The following is a 21276-nucleotide window of genomic DNA, read 5'->3' on the forward strand; positions in this document are numbered from 1 at the left end:
CTGCAGAATATTTTATGTCCCACGGAATTTCTCACTTATGGCCGGGCTGGGCCCATTTCCCACCCGATTTTTCCCAGAACTTCCCCAGCACCAGCCTCCCAATCCTTGGCTGCAACCAAGGAACATTCAGATCACTTTCGGGTAGGTGTCTGTGTTTGGTGGGACGTTTCCATCCCGTGGGTGAGGGCCCGCAGTGCGGCCGCGGATTGTCAGTTTTGGGCTGCTCTTTTTAGGATCGTTTGCAGGGTTTTTTTCCGAACAAATGGCCCTCATTCCTTCGAGCCACCTATGAACACCTCCAGGCAAATCTTCTTTTACCTCCCACAAAAGGGGAGTGGTTTCGGGCGGCGGCTGGGAGGAGGAATGATTGCAACACCAAAGAGCAGGGCAATATGGGAGGGGGAAGAAATTAATCTTACCTTGGGAATCGCTGATTTACGGCAGGAGCCAGCGAGGCAGGGCCGGGCACACCTTGGCAAGGAGCGCGCAGCGACTCGGGCAGGGAGCGCTCGCCGTCCCCAGCCACAGGCCGGGCTGGGGGCAAGGAACCCGCCCCGTTGTGCTGGCAGGGCTTCCAGAAACTCATCTTTTCCCCCAAGCGGATTCGCCTTTGCAGCCCGGACTTGTGTCCCCGATGCGCGCCTGGCTGCGCGCTGCGCTCGTCCTTGGGGCGCAGCTCCGAGGTAAGGAAGGAAACCTGTCCCGGCCCTCGCTCCCCTCTTCCGATCCCTGAAATTACTGAAATGATCCCCAAGGCTGAGGCTTTTCCCCGTCCCTGCTGCCGTTCTTCCTGCGCGGGGTTCGCTGGAAGTGGCACGAAGCGGTTGGGTTTCTTCCCCGACAGGTTTGGGCGTATTCGGGAGGAAAGCACAGATCTCCTCCGCTGATTTCCTCCTCAGCTCCGCTTTCAAAGTCTTTTTCTCTCCTGCTGGAACCTGAACTTTACACCCAGCCTTTCTTTCTTTCTTTTTTTTTTTTTTTTTTTTTTTTTTTTTTTTTTTTTTTTTTTGCTACCTTTGTTCCTAAACAGTCGGGGATTGTCCAGGAGCTCCGGCCTCAGATCCTTTACACAGCAAAGACTCCAGACCGACACGAAACTCACCTGAATTTTTCACTGGTTTATATCAGAACAACTGGATTTTAACAAAACACATCCTCCTTTCCCAAATGCATCAGCACACGGATGTAATCTGGCTTGAAAAAAAGTATTATGTTCTTATTTGTCGCTTAGTTCTTTTCAAGGAGTTTAAAACGAAAAGATTTGGCACCAAATCCGTGTATGAGCAACGTGATCTCTGCCAATGAGGTTTTTCACGTGGGAATGCTTTCAGTGCTTTGGCATTCAAGTATTTTTCCCTTTGAGATAAGGAATTATTTGGAAGGAAGTATTTAGTCATTAATTATTTCCAAATACATCTTTATTTTGAAGCTATATTTTAAAACCCTAGAAAAGCTTTTTGGTTTTTTGCTTGAATCACTCTGGGTTATCTTCTTAATGTGACAGGATATTAATATTTTCTATTTCCTTCACTAGCAAACCATTATTTTCTCTTAATTTTCACTCTCCTCCTTTCCTTTCCATGCTCTCCCTCCTGCTGGTTGTCCCTCTTCCAGGAGAGCATCGTTCACTCGATGCTCACTTATTTTTAAAGCAGCGGCCATGGTGGTTGTGGTGATGTTTCTTGGAAAAACAAATCCACGTCTTCCTTGAGGATTTCCTCTAGACCTGACTGAATTAACCTGCAGCTGCCCAGCTTTATAAAGCCTCTAAAACTGGCTCTGGATATACCTGTAGGAGCAGTTCCACCGTGGTGCACACGAGGCTGAGGAGAAAGTGTAGAAAGGGAGTAGAAAGTGTAGAAAGGGAAGTTCTGGCATGGGAAATAGCAATTATTGGGTGAGTTCAGTCCAGTTTGAATGGGTTTTTCTGAATAAACCGGCAGGATCACCCCCTTTGAAATGCCTGAGCCACTCGGGCCATGCCTTGCCAGCGCTGATAAGGCTCCCGGGGATCTAAAGGCGATAAGAGCAGGGATGAGCTCACTCTGACACTGATTTCCCCCCGTGTTTGCCCTGCAGCGCTGTGGCTGGCGGCAGCAGTGGAAGTTCACACTGCCAAGGAGGTGGTGGCCGTGAACGGCACCAACCAGCGGCTGAAATGCACCTTCTCCAGCAGCAGCCCCGTGAGCCAGCAGCTATCCGTGAGCTGGAACTTCCAGCCCGAGGACCTGAGCGCCCACGAGCCGGTGAGTGAGACCCCTGTGCTCCATTCCAGGGGCTCCCCTCACCCCAAAACCCAGCACTAGGTGAGCAGTGAGATCCCTGTGCTCCATTCCAGGGGCTCCCCTCACCCCAAAACCCAACACTGGGTGAGCAGTGAGATCCCTGTGCTCCATTCCAGGGGTTCCTCTCACCCCAAAACCCAGCGCTGGGTGAGCAGTGAGATCCCTGTGCTGCATTCCAGGGGTTCCTCTCACCCCAAAACCCAGAGCTGGGTGAGCAGTGAGTGAGACCCCTGTGCTGCATTCCAGGGGCTCCTCTCACCCCAAAACCCAACACTGGGTGAGCAGTGAGATCCCTGTGCTCCATTCCAGGGGTTCCCCTCACCCCAAAACCCAGCACTGGGTGAGCAGTGAGATCTCTGTGCTCCATTCCAGGGGTTCCCCTCACCCCAAAACCCAGCACTGGGTGAGCAGTGAGTGAGATTCCTGTGCTGCATTCCAGGGGTTCCCCTCACCCCAAAACCCAGCACTAGGTGAGCAGTGAGATCCCTGTGCTCCATTCCAGGGGTTCCTCTCACCCCAAAACCCAGCACTGGGTGAGCAGTGAGACCCCTGTGATCCATTCCAGGGGCTCCTCTCACCCCAAAACCCAGCACTGGGTGAGCAGTGAGATCCCTGTGCTCCATTCCAGGGGTTCCTCTCACCCCAAAACCCAGCACTGGGTGAGCAGTGAGATCCCTGTGCTCCATTCCAGGGGTTCCCCTCACCCCAAAACCCAGAGCTGGGTGAGCAGTGAGTGAGACCCCTGTGCTCCATTCCAGGGGTTCCCCTCACCCCAAAACCCAACACTGGGTGAGCAGTGAGATCCCTGTGCTCCATTCCAGGGGTTCCTCTCACCCCAAAACCCAGAGCTGGGTGAGCAGTGAGATCCCTGTGCTCCATTCCAGGGGTTCCTCTCATCCTAAAACCCAGCACTAGGTGAGCAGTGAGATCCCTGTGCTCCATTCCAGGGGTTCCCCTCACCCCAAAACCCAGCACTGGGTGAGCAGTAAATGGGTACAGACACACCCCAAACCCACAAGTACATCTGAGCTTTCGTCACTTGCAGTGATTAATCCGAGTCCTGTTTATAGACCCTGCCTAAAAAACGCAAAACGCTCTCATGTTTAGCTTTGGGTGGTCAGGTTAAAATATTTGTGGCTTTACGAAGCTGGACCTGCTGCACCTGATGAGACTTCAGGAATTGCTCAGGTCCCTTCCAGCCCAGGCCACTGGATGTTCCTGTGACTTTTGCAGGTATTTTACTGCCTGTGACTTTTGCAGGTATTTTACTACCTGAAGGAGCCCTACCAGCCCCCCTCGGGAAGGTTTAAGGACCGAGTCACCTGGGATGGGAACGTTGAGCGCCACGACGTTTCCATCATGGTCTGGAACCTGAAGCCCAGTGACAACGGGACCTTCACCTGCCAGGTGACAAACTGGCCAGACGTCTATGGCACCATCGGGGAGGTGCGGCTCCGGGTTGTGCAGAAAGGTGAGAGGCCAAAAACCCCCCAGAGGTCGTGTGGGTTTTAGCAGAGTGACCTGCTGGGAAAACCATGGGAGAAAAGGGGTTGTAAGTTGTGAAAAATGCGTACTTTATGATTGGATTGTCGCAAATATTAAAATGAATATTATATGTGTTGTGTTAGAAAGTGATGCCGTGTTAATTTTCTTAAGTAGTGTGTTAAATATAGGTTTAGGTTATAATGTTAGGTCATAAGTTAATGTTATAAGGTTATAAGGTTATTGGGTATTATTAGGTTATAACTTTTAGGTTATATATAGTTTCAGGTTATAATGTTTCAATAGAAATGATGCTGTGTAAGACTTTTTGAAAGGGAGAAATGAGGTACTCACCCTGAGATGGCAGCCACAGGTCACCTGCATCTTCCAGAGAAAGAGAATTTATTGCTCCCTTATCAGAAGAAATGAATTTCTTCCTGCCTTGCTCAGTCCTAAAGACACTGTCAGGATTCAGAGGCAGAAGCTGACACTGCCCAGCCAGAATCCTGTGTTTGGATGGAATTTATGCATCATGGATGAGCTGTATGAATATGCAACAGGCAGTTGCTTTTAAGGGTTAATCCTCTGTTAACGTGGGTCCTTTTCTGGGCTTATTTTGCCCAGAAGGAGGGACCCAGACTGTCCATAACGCTTTGTTTTTATTATTGTCTCATATTGTCCTAATCCTAATTGTCCAAATTATTATTACTCTAAGTAAATTACTATTTTTATAACCATTTTATTGCTATTAAACTTTTAACATTTTAAAAACAAGTGATCTTCACAAGCAGGAAGCATGAGGGGAGAAGAGGAGCCTGAGGAAAGGTTTCATTCACACACACAGCATCCCAGCCTCACTCCCCCTGTGCGTCCCTCTGCTTCACTCCCCTGTCTCTCCCCACGCAGTGAGCTTCTCAGAAATCCATTTCCTGGCCGTGGCCATCGGCTCTGCCTCTGGGCTGATGATCATCGTGGTGACAGCCGTGATCATCTGCCGGCAGCACCGCAGGAAGGCGCGAGACAGGAGGGCGGAGGCGGCGGAGGCGGCGGACAGCGAGCGGTGAGGGAGGGCAGGGGGGCTCCTGGGACAGCCTGGACTGTTTATTTCCACAGCCCTCCTGAATCCTCGGCCAGTTCATCCCCATGGCCCTTCTGAATTCTTGGCCAGTTCATCCCCACAGCCCTCCTGAATCCTTGGCCAGTTCATCCCCATGGCCCTTCTGAATCCTTGGCCAGTTTATCCCCATGGCCCTCCTGAATCCTTGGCCAGTTCATCCCCATGGCCCTCCTGAATCCTTGGCCAGTTTATCCCCATGGCCCTTCTGAATCCTTGGCCAGTCCATCTCCATGGCCCTCCTGAATCCTTGGCCAGTTCATCCCCATGGCCTTTCTGAATCCTTGGCCAGTTCATCCCCATGGCCCTCCTGAATCCTTGGCCAGTCCATCTCCATGGCCCTCCTGAATCCTTGGCCAGTTTATCCCCATGGCCCTTATGAATCCTTGGCCAGTTTATCTCCATGGCCCTCCTGAATCCTAGGCCAGTTCATCCCCATGGCCCTCCTGAATCCTTGGCCAGTTTATCCCCATGGCCCTTCTGAATCCTTGGCCAGTTTATCCCCATGGCCTTTCTGAATCCTTGGCCAGTTTATCCCCATGGCCCTCCTGAATCCTTGGCCAGTTTATCCCCATGGCCCTCCTGAATCCTTGGCCAGTTTATCTCCATGGCTCTTCTGAATCCTTGGCCAGTCCATCTCCATGGCCCTTCTGAATCCTTGGCCAGTTCATCCCCATGGCCCTCCTGAATTCTTGGCTTGGACCATGCACGGGGCATCCACTATGCAAAACTGCCAACCCAATTAGTGATAATTGGCTGAACAGAGCCCCAGGATGGGCCAGCTCTGGAGCCCTCATCTGGCTCTTGCCCTTCTCAGTGGCTCCTCACTCAGAAGGACACACTGCTGTGGTGGTGGAGGGGAGATGACCACCCTGTCCCCTGAGCTGTGGTCACCACTGGTGTGGCACACTCACCATGGCACCTTAGGTGTGCTGTGTGCGACTCAGGACATCCTGCTGCTCTGCCTGACACTCATTTGGCCTTTTTTTCTCTTTTTTCCCTCCCATTGTTATAACAGTAAAGAAAAGGAGAGCCTGAAGATGGGGGAAAAGAAGGAGTCCATTCCATTGGAAGATTAAAGGTCTTTGCTGGTGTGCACAATGCAGGTACCCATCCAAACCTTCCCTAATTAATGTCTCAGTGCTCCTGTGGACTCTCCAAGACATTCCCTCGGGTACTTCCCTGCTGTTCACAGTCAGAACTGAGGCCACAGTCACACTTTGATGTTGAGGATCCTTCAGGGACAGCTGAACAATCTCTGAACAATCACAGCATCTTTAATGTACAAGACATTCCTCCACCCTGGTGTTGAGGAGCATTTGTAGGAAAGCCATTGTTGCTGCTTTCCATGGCATTCCTGCTTTGTAGATGAAGAGGAATGAATTACTCCCCTTTTGTCAGTTTGAAATCTGCTTTTTGAATACTTTAACTTTTATTGTTTTAAAATTGCATCAGGAAGTCTGGCACTGCCTCCACATTCATTGTCTTTGCTTAAACATGTCAGCACAAATTTTACCCACAGGTTCTGAGGTCAGCAGTTACCTCTATTATTTTGCCTTTTGACAATAACCCTGAGTAATGGATGTTTGTTTTTCTTACAATCTTTCTTCTCAGGTGCTTCCAAAGCAGCTGGTGAAAGCTTGTAATTTGGGGTGTTAGAACAAAGCTGGATTACAGACGCCCCACGCTGCCCATGTGGGGCTCTGCTCAACCTGAAAGTCTTGCATGGAAAGAGGGTGACTTTACATGAGCTGTGAGTTCCCTTCAGTGAAGCACAGCAGGAGGATCCTGCCCCACGAACAAAGAACTTCTCCTTCATCTTCTCACCTGTGGAATGGGAGCTTCTCTGGAAGTGCCAAGACTGACTGGACAGGGGCTGGGAGGTGTTTGAGCAGATGCACTCCTGCACCTTGGAAACCACAACGTGCCTTTGTTTTAAACCTGCCCTGGTTTCATCCCCTGAGACTCTCCCTGGCACCCCGAGAAGGAAGACTGAGCAGTGAGGTCTCAGCTGGTACAACAAGCGTCCTTGGAATCCCTTTCCTACATTAGATGGACAGAGGTGGAGCTGGGCAAGGTGTGCTGGTTGTTACCAGGGATGACATTCACCAGCCAGGGTGCTCTGCACATCCTTCTCTGGCAGCTTTGGGAGAATCTGGGGACTGAGGAGAGTTTTCTGCCTGGCTTCAGCAGCTCCATTCTGTTCCCATTCCCATTCCCAGTATCCCAGTGCTCCCCCTGCTCCCAGTCCCAGTATCCCAGTGCTCCCCCTGTTCCCAGTCCCACTATCCCAGTGTTCTCCCTGCTCCACAAACCTGGAACCCACAGAGCTCTAAGGGTGTCTGAGCAGCCCCAAAGGGATCCTGTTACAGCATTTACCCAGCTCTAAATCACAGCATTGGCCTCTTTGTTTGTAGAATGTTTTTATGGCTTTATAAGCTGTGAAGTGCCAGCGTTCCCTGGCTCTTCCCTGGCTGTTTTCATTTGCACTCACCTGTGTTGTAAATAAAGGCACCTTGCTGAGAGCTGGGCTGGTGTGGAGGGGGGCTGTGACCTGGGGACCCTGACACCTCAGATGAGCAGATTTGCACTGTTTGTCCCCAAAATTGGATTTGTTACCCTGTGTGCAACAAACCAATAATGAAATACTTCAGGGAGAACGAAATACCTTCAGAAGAGCCCAAGCCTGGGTGGGTGCTTGGTGGTGTCCCACAAATCCAGCACATCCACTGGACTTTTACCAGCATTGTTTGTGCACAGAATTCAGAGTTAGTAACTCTCCAAGTCCAGCCTTTCTTTTACAATGGGTTATTAATTCCCATACAAGTTATGTCACCCCAGCCAACTCCTACCCCTGCTCAGGGCAGGCTCTTCACCTGGCCGGGCTCTTTTTGGCCTGTACGTGTGATTTTTGGTATTATAACCAAGACAGTTCAGCTCCAGGATATACAAACCTCAGGCATAGGATGGAGGTTAGCAACACAGACACACATCAGCATATTGATTTATTACATCCCTAAAACTCATCAGTTCCAGGGTGTCATTGGCTGAGGGATGTGGCTGTTCTGTTCCCCTGATTAGGTCTCTCTTTTTTGCTGATTCTGCTTGAAAATATACAAAGATCCCACAGTGAGGAACATCCTGACTAAATAATGTAATCCTGACACATTCCTCATTGTGTGGCACCCAAAAAACCAAAGCTCAGTAAGCAGGCTGGCGGTGACAGTGACGGGAGCCACTTGGGGATTTGGGGACAAACACGGTGGCTGCGCTGGACCTTTCCCAGCAGGGCCACCCAGGTGTACCCAGGTGTTCCCACCCAGGTGTGCCCAGGGGTATTCAGATGTTCCCAGGTGTGCCCAGGTGCTCCCAGGTGTACCCAGGTGTGCTATGGCATTCCCAGGTGTTCCCAGGTGTATCCAGGTGTGCCCAGGTGTGCTATGGCATTCCCAGGTGTTCCCAGGTGTTCCACCCAGGTGTACCCAGGTGTGCCCAGGTATTCCCAGCCAGGTGTTCCCAGGTGTTCCACCCAGGTGTACCCAGGTGTGCCCAGGTATTCCCAGCCAGGTGTTCCCAGGTGTATCCAGGTGTGCTATGGCATTCCCAGGTGTTCCCAGGTGTGCCCAGGTGTGCTATGGCATTCCCAGGTGTGCCCAGGTGTTCTCAGGTGTATCCAGGTGTGCCCAGGTGTGCCCAGGTGTCCCACCCAGGTGTGCCCGGAGCTACCCAGGCGCCGCGGCCATTTCGGGGCTGCCCCGCCCTCACCTGCGCCAGGTGAGCGCCATGTTCCGGGGCTGAGCCCTGCCGGGATGCGGCGCCCAGGGGCGGCGGGGCCCGGCGGCCGCCTCCTCCTCCTCCTCCTCCCGCGGGGGGCTCTGCTGCTGCTCGGTACCGGGGGGCTCCGGCACGGGACGGGACGGGAGCGGCGGTGCTCGGGGGGTCCCGCGCTGGAACCGGGCCGGGAGCGCTCGGGATGCGGCTCCGGGGGCAGGGGAGGCTCGGGCAGGGCGGTCCCGGTACTCTGGAAGAGCAGAGAAACTCGGGAAGAACCGTCCCGGGGCAGGAGAGGCTCGGGCAGGCTGGTCCCGGTACTCTGGGGGAGCGGAGAAACTCGGGAAGAGCCGTCCCGGGGCGGTGGAAGGGTCGGGCAGGCTGGTCCCGGTACTCTGGAGGAGCAGAGAAACTCGGGAAGAGCCGACCCGGGGCAGGGGAGGCTCGGGAACGGCCGGGGTTGAACGGGGCAGAGGCGGCCGCGCACCCTGGGAACGGGAACCGAAAGCTTTGGAGCTGTGGGGAGACTTTTGACCCGGTGCGTGTGAAATCCAGGCGCTGTGGCCAGAACCGCAGGGCAGAACTGCTCCAAGTCCCTAAAGCTGGTGCTTGGTGACTCCTCAGAGACCCCGCTGATTCCATTTCTCAGCTCCTTGTCTCCAAATCCGAACATTCCTGGTGGTGCTGCCCCAGTGCCTCATCTGGGGCCGGCTCCAGACCCACGGAGAACAGGGCAGGGGAGATTTCTGCTTTCCTGCAAATTTCAGTGCTGGGGAGGGAGTCACAGCTGCGCTTTAGTTCTGCACACGTGTCGGTATTTTTGGGACAATTCAGCACCTCACATGTAGCACAAAATGAATCCCTCCTTTTGTTCCCGTTCCATCAGGTGTCTGCAATGCCCTCTCCCTGGAAATTAAAGTCAATCCTAAAGTCCGAGCTTTTGTGGGCGAGCAAGCGCTGCTGAAATGCTCCTTCAGATCCAGCTCCCCCATCACCGAGAGCCTGCTGGTGGACTGGACCTACCGGCCCCTCGCTGGGGGCCAGATGGAGACAGTAGGTGGAACAGGGCCAAAATCAGAATTTTCTGTTTGCTTTGCTGCGCTGCTGCCTCACTTTGCGGTTTGGGACTCTCGTCGTTGCCTTGTTCCCCCTGTAAAATTCCTTTGGTGTTCTCTGGGGGGAAGAAAATATCCCAGGTAAATACAAAATGGCATAATAATGATAAAGTAGATAAATGTAGGGGGTTGTCACAAGTGCTGCACTGCGCAGGATGGCTGTAAAGATTCAGTTGGTCGCTTTATTTCTCTTATATAGGAAATATTCTTCCTGACTTCTTAGTGCGACATTATTCCTATTTTTGCAATGCAGAAGCAGTTCGCTCTGCTTTCTTGCACGAGTGCTCTGTTGCCACAATCCCTGCCTTTCCCTCCTCGCAGATTTTCCACTATCGCTCCGTCCCACACCCCACAACAGCGGGGAGGTTCAAGGACAGGATCATCTGGGTTGGGAACGTCGCCAACGGCGACGCCTCCATCGCCATCCAAAGCCCGGAGCTCAGTGACAACGGGACATTCATCTGCAGCGTGAAGAACCCTCCAGATGTTTATCACAACATCCCCCAGACCGTGCTGCTGGTGACAGAGCGGGGTAAGGCTCCCTGCCCTGGCTTTGGCCTCACCCCTGTGACAAAAGTGGCTTTGTGGGATCCTGGAATCCCGAGCATCACGTGGGAAATGCTCCCTGGACTTCCACGCTGGAGTTTCAGCAGGGGCTGCCCCAGCCCCGCTCTCTGAGCTCAGTGCTTTGAGATTTGATTGCTTTGCTGAATTGATTTGGGGCAGGAAGGGACCGGGGGGGAGCTGTGGTGACAGCAGAAATCAAAAGTGTCCCTTTGTTCAGGAGTCTCAGCCTCCGCAAATTGCGGCAGAACAAGTTAAACATTGAGGAAACGCTGGCCTAAAAATAATCCCCACATCACAAGCACTGATTGTCAGCACCAATTTCCTCATCTGCCCTGCGTGCCAGCCCTGCCCCAAATTCCCAGCTCAGCGTGCTGATAGAACTGTGCCGTGCCTTCCTCTGCAGCTCCTGAGCCCTGAGCCTGGGCTGGGCTGGGGGACAGGAGCCCCAGGGTTTGGGGACCTCAGGTTTGGGGTCAGGAGCCCCAGGGTTTGGGGTCAGGAGCCCCAGGGTTTGGGGACAGGAGCCCCAGGGTTTGGGGTCAGGAACCTCGCAGGTGTGGGGACAGGAGCCCCATGGATTTGGGGACCTCAGGTTTGGGGACTGCAGGTCTGGGGACAGGAGTCCCACAGGTTTGGGGACTGCAGGTTTGGGGACAAGAGCCCCACAGGTGTGGGAACAGGAGCCCATAGATTTGGGGACCTCAGGTTTAGGGACAAGAGCCCCACAGGTTTGGTGGCAGGAGTCCCATAGGTTTGGGGACAGGAGCCTCACAGATTTGGGTACCTCAGATGTGGGGACAGGAGCCCCACAGATGTGGGGACAGGAGCCCCACAGATTTGGGGACTGCAGGTTTGGGGACAGGAGCCCTGCAGACATGGGGACAGGAGCCCTGCAGACATGGGACAGGCTGTTCCCAGCCTGCCAGCCCCGTGTCCCACATGGAAGGGCCACCAGGCTGTGCCCTGGCTGGGGTTTGTCCCAGGGCTCAGCCACACCGTGCCTCGCTGTGTTCCAGGCCTGGCCTTCCAGCTGAGCTCAGCAGCTCTGCTCTCCATCCTGGTGTTCCTCCCTTCTGCCCTTGTGGTCGTCCTGCTGCTGGTGAGGATGGGGAGGAAATTCCGGCTGCTGAAGGAGAAAGGAAAATATGGCTACAAGAAATCCTCCATTGAAGTGTCTGATGAGTAAGTCCTGGCTGCAGGCTGGAGCCTGTATTTCCACTTTGGGGTGTTGGCTCAGGCACGAGGGATGATTTCCCCACTGTCCTCCAGTACAGCTCAGTCACTGGGATGTGCTGCTCACCCAGGAGACAGAAAGCTCTGGGAAATCCCTGAGCTGGAGCACAGACCCAGTGCTGCACAGACCCAGAGCTGCACAGACCCCAGACCCAGTGCTGCACATCCCCTTGTGCTGCACATCCCCTGTGTGCTGCACACCCCCTTGTGCTGCCATTCGTGTGAGCAGAGCTGTGGAGCTGAGGAGCGTTGGGCTCAGACATATTTCACTTCTGTAATGAGGTTTATCTGAGCCTGAGTCAGCAGGATGTTTTGCGTGAGAGATTTGTGTGCTGCGTTTTGGGGTGAAGTCCCTATAACAGCGAATCAAACCCAATAATGCCAGCTGTGGTGGGCTGAGCAGGGCTGCCAGGTGCTGAAGGAGCCTTGGAGACTGAACTCCCTTCTGCTGAGCTCCTTGCAAAATGATTTTGTTTTACTGCAGTTTTTTAATGGTTTGATTGGTGGTGTAAGATTTGCCAGTCAAAAAGCAACCTTTGTTTTCATTTTTTGTTTTCATTTCACCTTCAAAATGAGGCATCTGGCAGCTTTCAGTCCTTTTGGCTTTGCTGAGCTGACTTAAAGGCTTTTCCTCACCATGAAAACCCTTCAGTGCCGTGTGGTACCACCAGAATTCCCAGTCCAGGGGTGGCACTGGGGTGTCTGGGGGGAGGTCCAGCCTGATGCTGTGCTTTTCTGCAGGCCTGAGCACCCAGACAGGGCTGGCTGCGGGGGGAAGCTCAAGGAGTGGTGCATGAACTGCGTGGTAAGTGAAAATTGCTGTTTTCACTGCGGTTTTGCCAATCTGGGTGCTCCAATGAGGTGCTGAGAGCAGCAGGCAGAGCGTCCCAACACCTCTGGGTGTCCAGGCTGTCCCAAAGGCTCCTCAGAGTGAGAGCTGCTGGCTGTGCTGCTGGGGGAGCTCCCCTGAGACCCATCAAACTGATTTTTCTGGACTCGATGGAATCAGAGCTGTCATTTGGAGATGGCAGATCAGGGGTGCAGTGGCAGCTGCCGTGGGGGCTCTTTGGGGGGCTCTGCAGGAGCAGTTTGGGGCTGGCAGTGCTGTGCTGGGCAGGTGTGACCGTGCTCACAGGGGTCTCAGGTTGAGGGAAGAGACGAGAATTTGACTCCATGTTTCAGAAGGCTTGATTTATTATTTTATGATATATATTACATTAAAACTATACTAAAGAGTAGAAGAAAAATTTTCATCTCAGAAGGCAAGCTAAGCTAAGAATAGAAAAACAACGAACGATAACAAAGGTTTGTGGCTCAGACAGAGTCCGAGCCAGCTGACCGAGACTGGCCATTAATTAGAAACAACCCCATGAGACCAATCCCAGATGCACCTGCTCCATTCCACAGCAGCAGATAATCAATGTTTACAATTTGTCCCTGAGGCATCTCAGCCTCTCAGGAGGAAAAATCCCAAGGAAAGATTTTTAATGAGAAGATGTCCGTGACAGGGAAGGCAGGCTGCGACCCCTCAGCCCTCTGCGTTTTCTTCCTCCTTTCGCCTCCTTTTCGCCCCAGCAGAGCATTGCTAAACCCTGGCGGTTGGTTTGTTTGTTTCTGCTTTTGGTTTGTGGTGCTCTCCGAAGTGCTGGCTGCCTTCTAATCCTGCTGCTCCCCTGGCCAGCCCGGCAGCAGCTCCTGTCATTGAGGTGCCTGTGCTCCAGCCCCGGAGTGCTTTTGCCACCCGCCGCCCTCGTTGTGTGTGAGTCCTGCTCTCTGGAATGGGAGCCGCATTCCAGGGTAATGCCCGATTGGAGAGGGCTTTCATTGTCCGTGTGTCCTGCGGAGCTCATTTCCCTCTGGGGCACCTGTGCCTCCCCTGCACACGCTCAGGACGTGAGTTAAGGAGGGTTTAAATACGTGTTGTTTGATCCACTCTCCTAATGCCAGTGATTTTAAACTGCCCTAAATGCCCAAGCCTTCAGACAGGCGTGTGCTGATGGTTTCTATGAGATACAGGATGAGAAACAGGCAATTATGTAAGTTGGACATAAAATATTTACAGTTCTGCATTAGGCACGGCAGGCACTGAGCTGCAGGGTTGGGAGCGAGGGTTTGGAGAGGAGGGGGAAGCAGGAAACGCCTCGGGCCAGAGGTGGGAGAGCTGTTCAGGAGATGTTCTGGAATCAGGGAGGTGCCAGCAGGAGAGATGGGGAAGGATGGAGCCCCAGCTTGGTGAGGAAATGCTGTCAGGACATGGGAGATGTTCAAAGTTGAAAACTGTCCTCTCGTCCCTTGGGAGGAGTGGAATTGCAATGATAAAATCCTGCTGCTTTCATGGCAGTGCTCTGCCGGGTTTGATCCTTTGCTGTCTGATGCTGAAATATTTATCTCTGAAATATTTATCTGATCAGGTCTCTGGGAATGCTGCCCTCTCACTTTAACAATTCTGCGTGTTTGGAGTTCCTCCAATGTGCTTTTTCATGCTCCGTATGTGACCAGACAAAATTGCAAAGCCAATGGAAAATCCCTTCAGATTGCAATGGGTGTCAGTGAGATTGGCCTTGCAGAGCTGAGCTGTTGGGTGAGCTCAGAGCTGCAGAGCTGCCTGTGGGACACCATCGAACCTGCTGTGGTTACAGCAACCAGGGGCTTCTAAAAGTGGCTGAAAACCAATAATTCATGCTGCTCGGGGCTGTCTCTGCAGGGCCCCGCTGCACTTTCTGCTTCATCTTTAGCTGCTGCTTCCCCTAAAATACATTTCATGTGGGTTATAGCATGATGGTTGTGTCTGGGAGAAGTCAAACAGATTCAATATTTATATTTATATTTATATTTATATTTATATTTATATTTATATTTATATTTATATTTATATTTATATTTATATTTATATTTATATTTATATTTATATTTATATTTATAGCAGTGGTTTTCCAGGTCCCCTGGCCTGCTCAAGCACAGCAGGATTTTTGGGAAGCATTTCAGAAGCCCAGCCAGGCTCAGCCTTTGGCTGAGCTCATGGCTTGGTTCATTTTCTTCACACATAATCTCAGTTTCTCTCCTTGTTCCCCGTCTAGGACACGGATGAGGAAGATCCCTACTGACCAAAGCTGTGCAAAAAGACCAAAATTAGAGCACTGAAAATCTTGGTTAGACCCTTCCAGAGGCTGCTGGGTGACCAGTGCAGACTGAAGGACGTTCTCTGCTCTCAGTGGATTGGAGAAATAATGCTGATGGGATAACTCACTTCCATTTAAACACAAAATAACGATGTTCTAAAAATCTTTCTAATTTATTGGGGAAAAGAAAATCTCTCGCCCTCGGATCTGCGGGGCCCAGAGAAGCCTCAGTGCCCACAGTGCCAATGTGCCTTGGTTTTCCTGCAAGCTGCTTTGGTTCATTGGTTTGGTTTTTTGGTGGCATCCCTCTTTTCCTGAGCCCTGGAAATCCAACTTTTTGAAGTAAAGGCTGCTCCAGCTCTCTGGGCACTGCCAAGGTTTGTTCTCAGGATTTTTGGAGCATGCTGACTCACAGCAGTTTGATGAAGTGATACCTGGCATCCTCTGTGCTGGAGTGAAGAGAACCTACTGCTTTTGAAGTATTTTTTATTATTCAGCTGCACCACTGGGTACTGCTCCTTCTACCTGTAGAAGCGAAGCACAATTCATAGAAAACAATTTTATTTTCTTCTTTTTTGAAATCAGAAATGCAAATGGGGACTCTGTTTCTGGGGACACACAACCCCATCTACCTCAGACATGGACTCAAGCACTGCCAAAGGAATGTTCTGGTTGCAGTAGTTGTTTTCTTCCTCCCTTCTTCTGGGACCTGCTTTAGGGAAATGGTTAATTGTGAAGCAATTACTTCCCCTTGGCGGTGAAGGGCATTTCCTCTTTCACCAGCCTTGTCCACCATGAATGGCAGGCAGCAGTGGGATTCATTCACTCAATCCCTAAAAAGCTGCTTTCTTTCTGTATCACTCAAATAATCTCCTTTTACAGACGTGCTCCAGGTTTACTGCTGATTTTGCTGTGCAATTACCAATAAATTCCATTACTCCATTCTGGGCTGTGGGTCTGTTTATTTGGCTAAATACAGCTGAACCCATAAAACTGCCATCCTGAGGTGTAAAAACTGTCACTTGGTGATGGGTGAAGGTTTGTAGGGAGCAGATTTAACCCTAAAGAGGACAAGTCCCCTCCTTGAGCATCAGTGCTGGCCGCAGCTTTCAGGTGCGGTGAGGCTGTCCCTGAGAAGTAGGTCAGCTGTAGATCTGTGCTCCAGATAAAAACATATCCCCCCTCTCTCCTACACAGCAATATTTCAAGTGTTTGTGCTCCCTGGCGACGCAGCATCTCTGTCAGCCAAACCTTCCCTGGGAAAGGCTGCTGGGATCACAGAGCCTGGGGAAGTGGCTTTGCTGTTCCCCTCTCAGCACCCACGGCTTCCCCTGGGGAACCAGAGGCTCCTTTTTGCTGCAAAATGCTGCATTTCAGCTGTGCCTCCTTGGCCAGGAGTCTGCTGCATCCTGGCCAAGTGTTGCTGCTGCAAAGCTGAGCTGCCACCCTGGGGCTGTGCATGCTGCTGAGATTTCTCCTCCTCTGCCACCCATATGGGAATGTCTTGGTGTGCTGATGCAGACAAGGAGACAGAAAAGAAAGGCCTTAGAAAATCAGGCCTAAATTACCTGAAATCAGGCCTAAATTTCCAGCTAAATTACCTAAAATCAGGCCTAAATTTCCAGCTAAATTACCTGAAATCAGGCTAATCGGCTGGCCTGATACTCCTCAGTGCAGTTGCTTGTAAGTTCTCATAAGTTACCCAAACAATCTATTCTAGTAAGGAAAACAGGCTGCACTTGTAATAACGAGAAATTTGTCCTGTGAGGATCAGTGAGCAAAATATGTAAACAACGCAAGAATAGAGAGATTTGATGGAAAGGTAAAATGCCACTTACTAACCAATAATGTATATAGCAGGGAAATAATGAATGCAGCAAGGAAAACTGCTGCCAATTGGAACTGAACACAAAGTCTGTGAAAAAATGAGTTTTGTGAGTAAAGAAGGGGCTTTTCTGCATTAAAAACTGAGTTTTGACTGCTTTAATGCAACAGTGTGCCATGGAAGGCACTGATACTGGAATAGAGAGAGGGGATACTGGAATGGGGATACTGGAATGGGGAGAGGAGATACTGGGATGGGGAATGGGGATGCTGGAATGGAGGGAGGGGATGCTGGAATGGAAGGAGGGGATGCTGGACTGGGGAGCAGTGGGATGCTGGAATTGAGAACAATGGGATGCTGGAATGGGGAGCAGGAGCTGCTCTGGTGTTTCACAGAAAGAGGAAGGATGAAAAGGGTTTTTCAAAGTGGCCAGGGGGTTTGCAGCAGAGGCCAATCTGTGCCTGGTGTGTGTCTCAGGAGGAGGCAGCTGCCCACGCCGTGCCAGGCAGGTTCAGAGCCCTGGCAGCCCCAGGAGGAGGGCACACCTCTGTCACCAGTGCTGCTGCCTCCCTGGGACAGCATCCAGCAGTGACAGCTCTCTGAGCAGCTCTGGGCCCCAAACAACGCAGGACAGAGCACAGGGGGTGTGCCAGGAACCTCTGTGTCCTGGACTGGTCATTGGGACTGGTCAGGCCGGTCCCTCGCCTCGGCCTGAGCCCCAGCTCTCCTGTCAGGTGCCTCCTGGAGCTGCCCCGTCACCCCTCGGGGACAGATGCATCTGCGCTTGGTTTCCCCTCTCTGTTGCACATCCTGATTTCTTGTTCTGCTTTTTGTTGTGTAAAAGTGACCATCAAACCCAACCTGCCAAGAAACATCCTGCATATGCAACCTCGAGATGATTTAGCAACTGGTTCAGATACTCCGGGTTCAGACACTGAATCAGCTGCTGCGGAACGTGCGAGACGAGCTGACCTTTCCAGGCCACTCTAGGTGAGTAATTTTTGCTGTGGTATTTATTTCTGGATGGTTCTTTTTCATTTGTTTTTCGTGAGAAGAGAACCAGGGGAGCAGAAGTGCCATGTGCAAAGGCAGGGGATGTGGATGCCATGTGCTGGCTGTGCCCCTTTTCCCCCAGCCTGATTTGGATGTGTCAGCACTGGCACACTCAGAGCAGCCTGGTGAGTGGGTGCTGGCTCCAGCTGGTGCCTCCCAGCACCCCCTCACTGCTGTGTGTCACAGGGGACACCCTGCAGAAATGTGTTATGTGTGTTCCCAGCCAGGAGCAGAAATCCTGCACTAAACCAGGGCAATAAACCCAGCAAAGGACCAGAAACCAGGGCAATAAACCCAGCAAAGGACCAGAAACCAGGGCAATAAACCCAGCAAAGGACCAGAAACCAGGGCAATGAATCCTCCTCAAAACCAGGGCAATAAACCCAGCAAGGACCCACTGGCAAACACAGCCCAGAGCCCCAGAGCTTTGGGAGGTTGTGGGCACAGAAATGTCAGTTTTCTGCAGTGGAACAGGACTGGGTTTGAGCTGGCTGCTGTCCTGGCTGCTGCAGGGGTGCAGCTCTGCAGGTTTGGCTCCGTCCTGGCTGTGCTGAGGGCTTGGGGCTGAGCAGGAGCTGTGTTCGTGGGTCGCTTGTGCAGCCAAGGGTGTCACCATGGCAGAGCTGCACAGAGCACAGCAAACCACGCAAAAAGCCAGCCCCAGAGGGGACCTGTGTTAGGAGAGGCAGATGGCACAGGGTTCCAGAAGGCTTGCTGCCACTTCTCAGGAGTTTTTGTTTGTGGAAAGGGCGGGGTGATGAAGGTACAAAGCTGGAGTGATTTTCTCAGCCTAGAACTGATCCAAGGGTCTGGGTCTGGAATCCCTGGCTGAGGCAGGCCTGGAGAGCCTCAGCCTTGCACAGTGGAGCAAAAAGAGAGAAGCCACCAAAATGCCAGAGATGATTCAGCTCTTGTCTTTCTATTTCTATTTCTATTTCATTTTTGCTGCAGTATTGGAAAATACCTGCTGGTAATGGCAGCCCCAAAGTGCTGCAGCTTCACGTGAGGGCTCTCGGGGCGGGAGAGCTGCTCTCAGGAAACACTCAGCCTCAAACGAGGGGCCAGAGCTGGGAGTCATGGAGCAGGGACAGGGAGCAGGGTGCTGACCCTGCCTCCCTTGGGACACTGCCTGGCACCTCCTGGGGTGGCAGCCAGTCCTTCCCTGGGCTGCAGGACAGGCCTGCAGAGAGGAGAAATCAGCTTTGTTCTGAGATGTGGAGCAGGTGCAGCTGGAGCAGAGACAGCACCCAGGGCAAGGGTTGGATCTGGAGCAGGAGCTCTTGGTTTAGGACTCAGCTTCTGTGATGACCACAGTAAAGGGCTGTGAACATCTCAGCTCAGATGTCAGAGCTCGACCCCCAAACCACCGGAAAGATTCGTGGCTTGATTAGGTGAAGAGATGAAGGGGCTGAGCCCTCTCCCCAGGCTCGCTCCTCCTTTCCAGGCTCAGAGTGGTCCCCCAAACCAGAGCCCTGTCTCTGCCTCTGTGCTGTGCTCATTTCCAGCCTCCCAGAGCCTTCCTCTGACCCTGAGCCGGCTGCCAGCCCTTGGTGTCCTGCCCCAGGTGTCACCTGTGCTGTTCCTTGCAGAGGGAGATGAAGGTGTTGCTGAGCCTGGCCCTGCTGCTGACGTGGCTGGGTAAGCTCCAAGTTTTATTCCCCTCTGCTCTCCCCTCTGCCTTTGCTCTCAGACCCGTCAGTGTCTCTCCTCCTGTGGGGCTGCTCCTCTCCTGGGTGCCTCCCTGGCCCTGTGTGCTGACCTCCCCTGTAAACAGCCTGCAGACTGCTCTGCCATCCCTGGATCTGCATTGAGCCTGCACTGAGCCTCCAAGGCTTTGAAAGAAGCAGAACTGCTTCTTCACCAGCTCTAAATACAGGGAGAGGCTCCCAAGGTACTGATTTTGGCTCTGCTCGAGGCAGGCAGCTCCCTAGGTCCTCTGCGCTGGCAAATATTTGTCATTTGCAGCTCCTCAGCTGGTCAAGACCGACAGGACTTGTTTGGGGAGCTGCAGCACTTTGCATTCATTATTTCCAGGGTTTCAGACAAACACTTGGTGCTCGGCCAGGGCCCAGCCCTCGGTGCTTGTGGACAGGCTGGGCGCAGAGGATGAGCCTACCTGTCTGAGCAGCTCCCCGGGCTGAATCAGCTCTCGGCAAACAGAGCCTCAGCCTCCCCTTGCAGTGCAGGGCTCTGCAGGCTGGGCCAGGTGGGGCTGGAGCTCCAGCGACATTTTCTGCCCCGCTCGTTTCGCAGAACTTCAGCTCAGAGACCTTTAATGCCCTTCCTGCCGGCAGCCGCAGCTGCCTCGCGTTGCTGTCAGCCCTGTGCCTCTCATGTTCCCCTGCTTTGCTGTTTTCCCACTGTCCGGCCGCCCTGGGAACCCCAAGCTGTGGTTACGTGGCCAGACAAGCACAAGCCCAGGTCTGGAGCCTGTGAGCAAAGGGGAAGGAAGCCAAATGGGCAGTGAGGGAGGAACTGAAATTCGTGTGAAGCGCTGGAATCGCCGCTGGCCTGGCGGAGATGGGAGCAGCGCAGGTTCTCCCAGGCAGTGAGTCATGCGGGAGCTGCAGGCTGTGGCTCCGAGGCGAGGAGGGCAGGGGCCGAGCCTCAGGAGGGCAGGGGCCGAGCCTCCCGTCTCCCCTTCGGCCGCATCACCGGCTGCAGCCCTCGGTGTGGCGGCGGGAGGATGCTCTGCCCCACACCGCACATCCCGGAGCAGCGCTGGGGCACGGGCCGGGCCTCTGGGCTGCCCTGCAGGGCACACAGCCATGGGCACAGGCGGGCTGCAGCTGGCCCTCCTGCCCGGGCTCATGCTGCTCTCCCTGTCCCCGGCAGGGCGATGCTCGGGGGCTGCAGGGGTGTTCACGGAGCCCCAGCTCCGAGCTAGGGCCGGGGACTCCGTGCTGCTGCAGTGCCTCTTCCTGGACCCCGACAGCGCGGGATGGACCCTGCACAAAGTGGACTGGCTGTACAGGGCAGGAGCTGGCACGCAGGTGGGTCAGGACAGGGCTGGGACAACAGGGGACACGGGGATGGTGGCAGGGGAGGGCGAGGCAGCCGTGGGGAGGGTGTGGGGATGCAGCCGTGGGGAAGCAGTCATGCAGAGGATTTGGGGATGCAGCCGTGGGGAAGCAGTCATGCAGAGGATGTGGGGATGCAGCCGTGGGGAAGCAGTCATGCAGAGGATGTGGGGATGCAGCCGTGGGGATGCAGCCATGGGGAGGATGTGGGGAAGCAGCCGTGGGGAGGGTGTGGGGATGCAGCCGTGGGGAAGTAGCCCTAGAAAAGCTGTGGGGATGCAGCCGTGGGGAGGATGTGGGGATGCAGCCGTGGGGAGGATGTGGGGATGCAGCCGTGGGGAAGCAGTCATGCAGAGGATATGGGGATGCAGCCGTGGGGAGGGTGTGGGGAAGCAGCCGTGGGGATGCAGCCGTGGGGAGGATGTGGGGATGCAGCCGTGGGGAGGATGTGGGGATGCAGTCATGGAGAGGATGTGGGGATGCAGCCGTGGGGATGCAGCCGTGGGGAGGGTGTGGGGATGCAGCCGTGGGGAGGATGTGGGGATGCAGCCGTGCGGAAGCAGTCATGGAGAGGATGTGGGGATGCAGCCGTGGGGAAGCAGCCCTAGAAAGGCTGTGGGGATGCAGCCATGAGGATGCAGCCGTGGGGAAGCAGCCCCAGAGAGGCCGTGGGTGCGCCCATCCTCCTGCCA

The 21276-nt window shown here is 53.5% G+C and overlaps 2 protein-coding genes across 2 annotated transcripts; both read left to right on the forward strand.

Annotated features, from left to right (window-relative positions):
* The first annotated feature begins 634 nt into the window (after window positions 1–634).
* Window positions 635–5960, forward strand: MPZL2 (myelin protein zero like 2). Its single transcript, XM_058041140.1, has 5 exons — window positions 635–683; window positions 2080–2246; window positions 3546–3756; window positions 4674–4827; window positions 5900–5960. Exons 1-5 carry the CDS (start codon window positions 635–637, stop codon window positions 5958–5960), a joined length of 642 nt encoding a protein of 213 aa, XP_057897123.1.
* Window positions 5961–8690: 2730 nt separating this feature from the next.
* On the forward strand, window positions 8691–14671 carry LOC131093951 (myelin protein zero-like protein 3). The gene is made up of 6 exons (XM_058041384.1): window positions 8691–8769; window positions 9539–9705; window positions 10089–10299; window positions 11351–11516; window positions 12309–12372; window positions 14645–14671. The coding sequence occupies exons 1-6, from the start codon at window positions 8691–8693 to the stop codon at window positions 14669–14671; spliced, it is 714 nt and encodes a 237-aa protein (XP_057897367.1).
* The last annotated feature ends 6605 nt before the right edge of the window (window positions 14672–21276 follow it).

This window comes from Melospiza georgiana, chromosome 27, assembly GCF_028018845.1.
Source record: "Melospiza georgiana isolate bMelGeo1 chromosome 27, bMelGeo1.pri, whole genome shotgun sequence".
NCBI classification, from domain to species: Eukaryota; Metazoa; Chordata; class Aves; order Passeriformes; family Passerellidae; genus Melospiza; species Melospiza georgiana.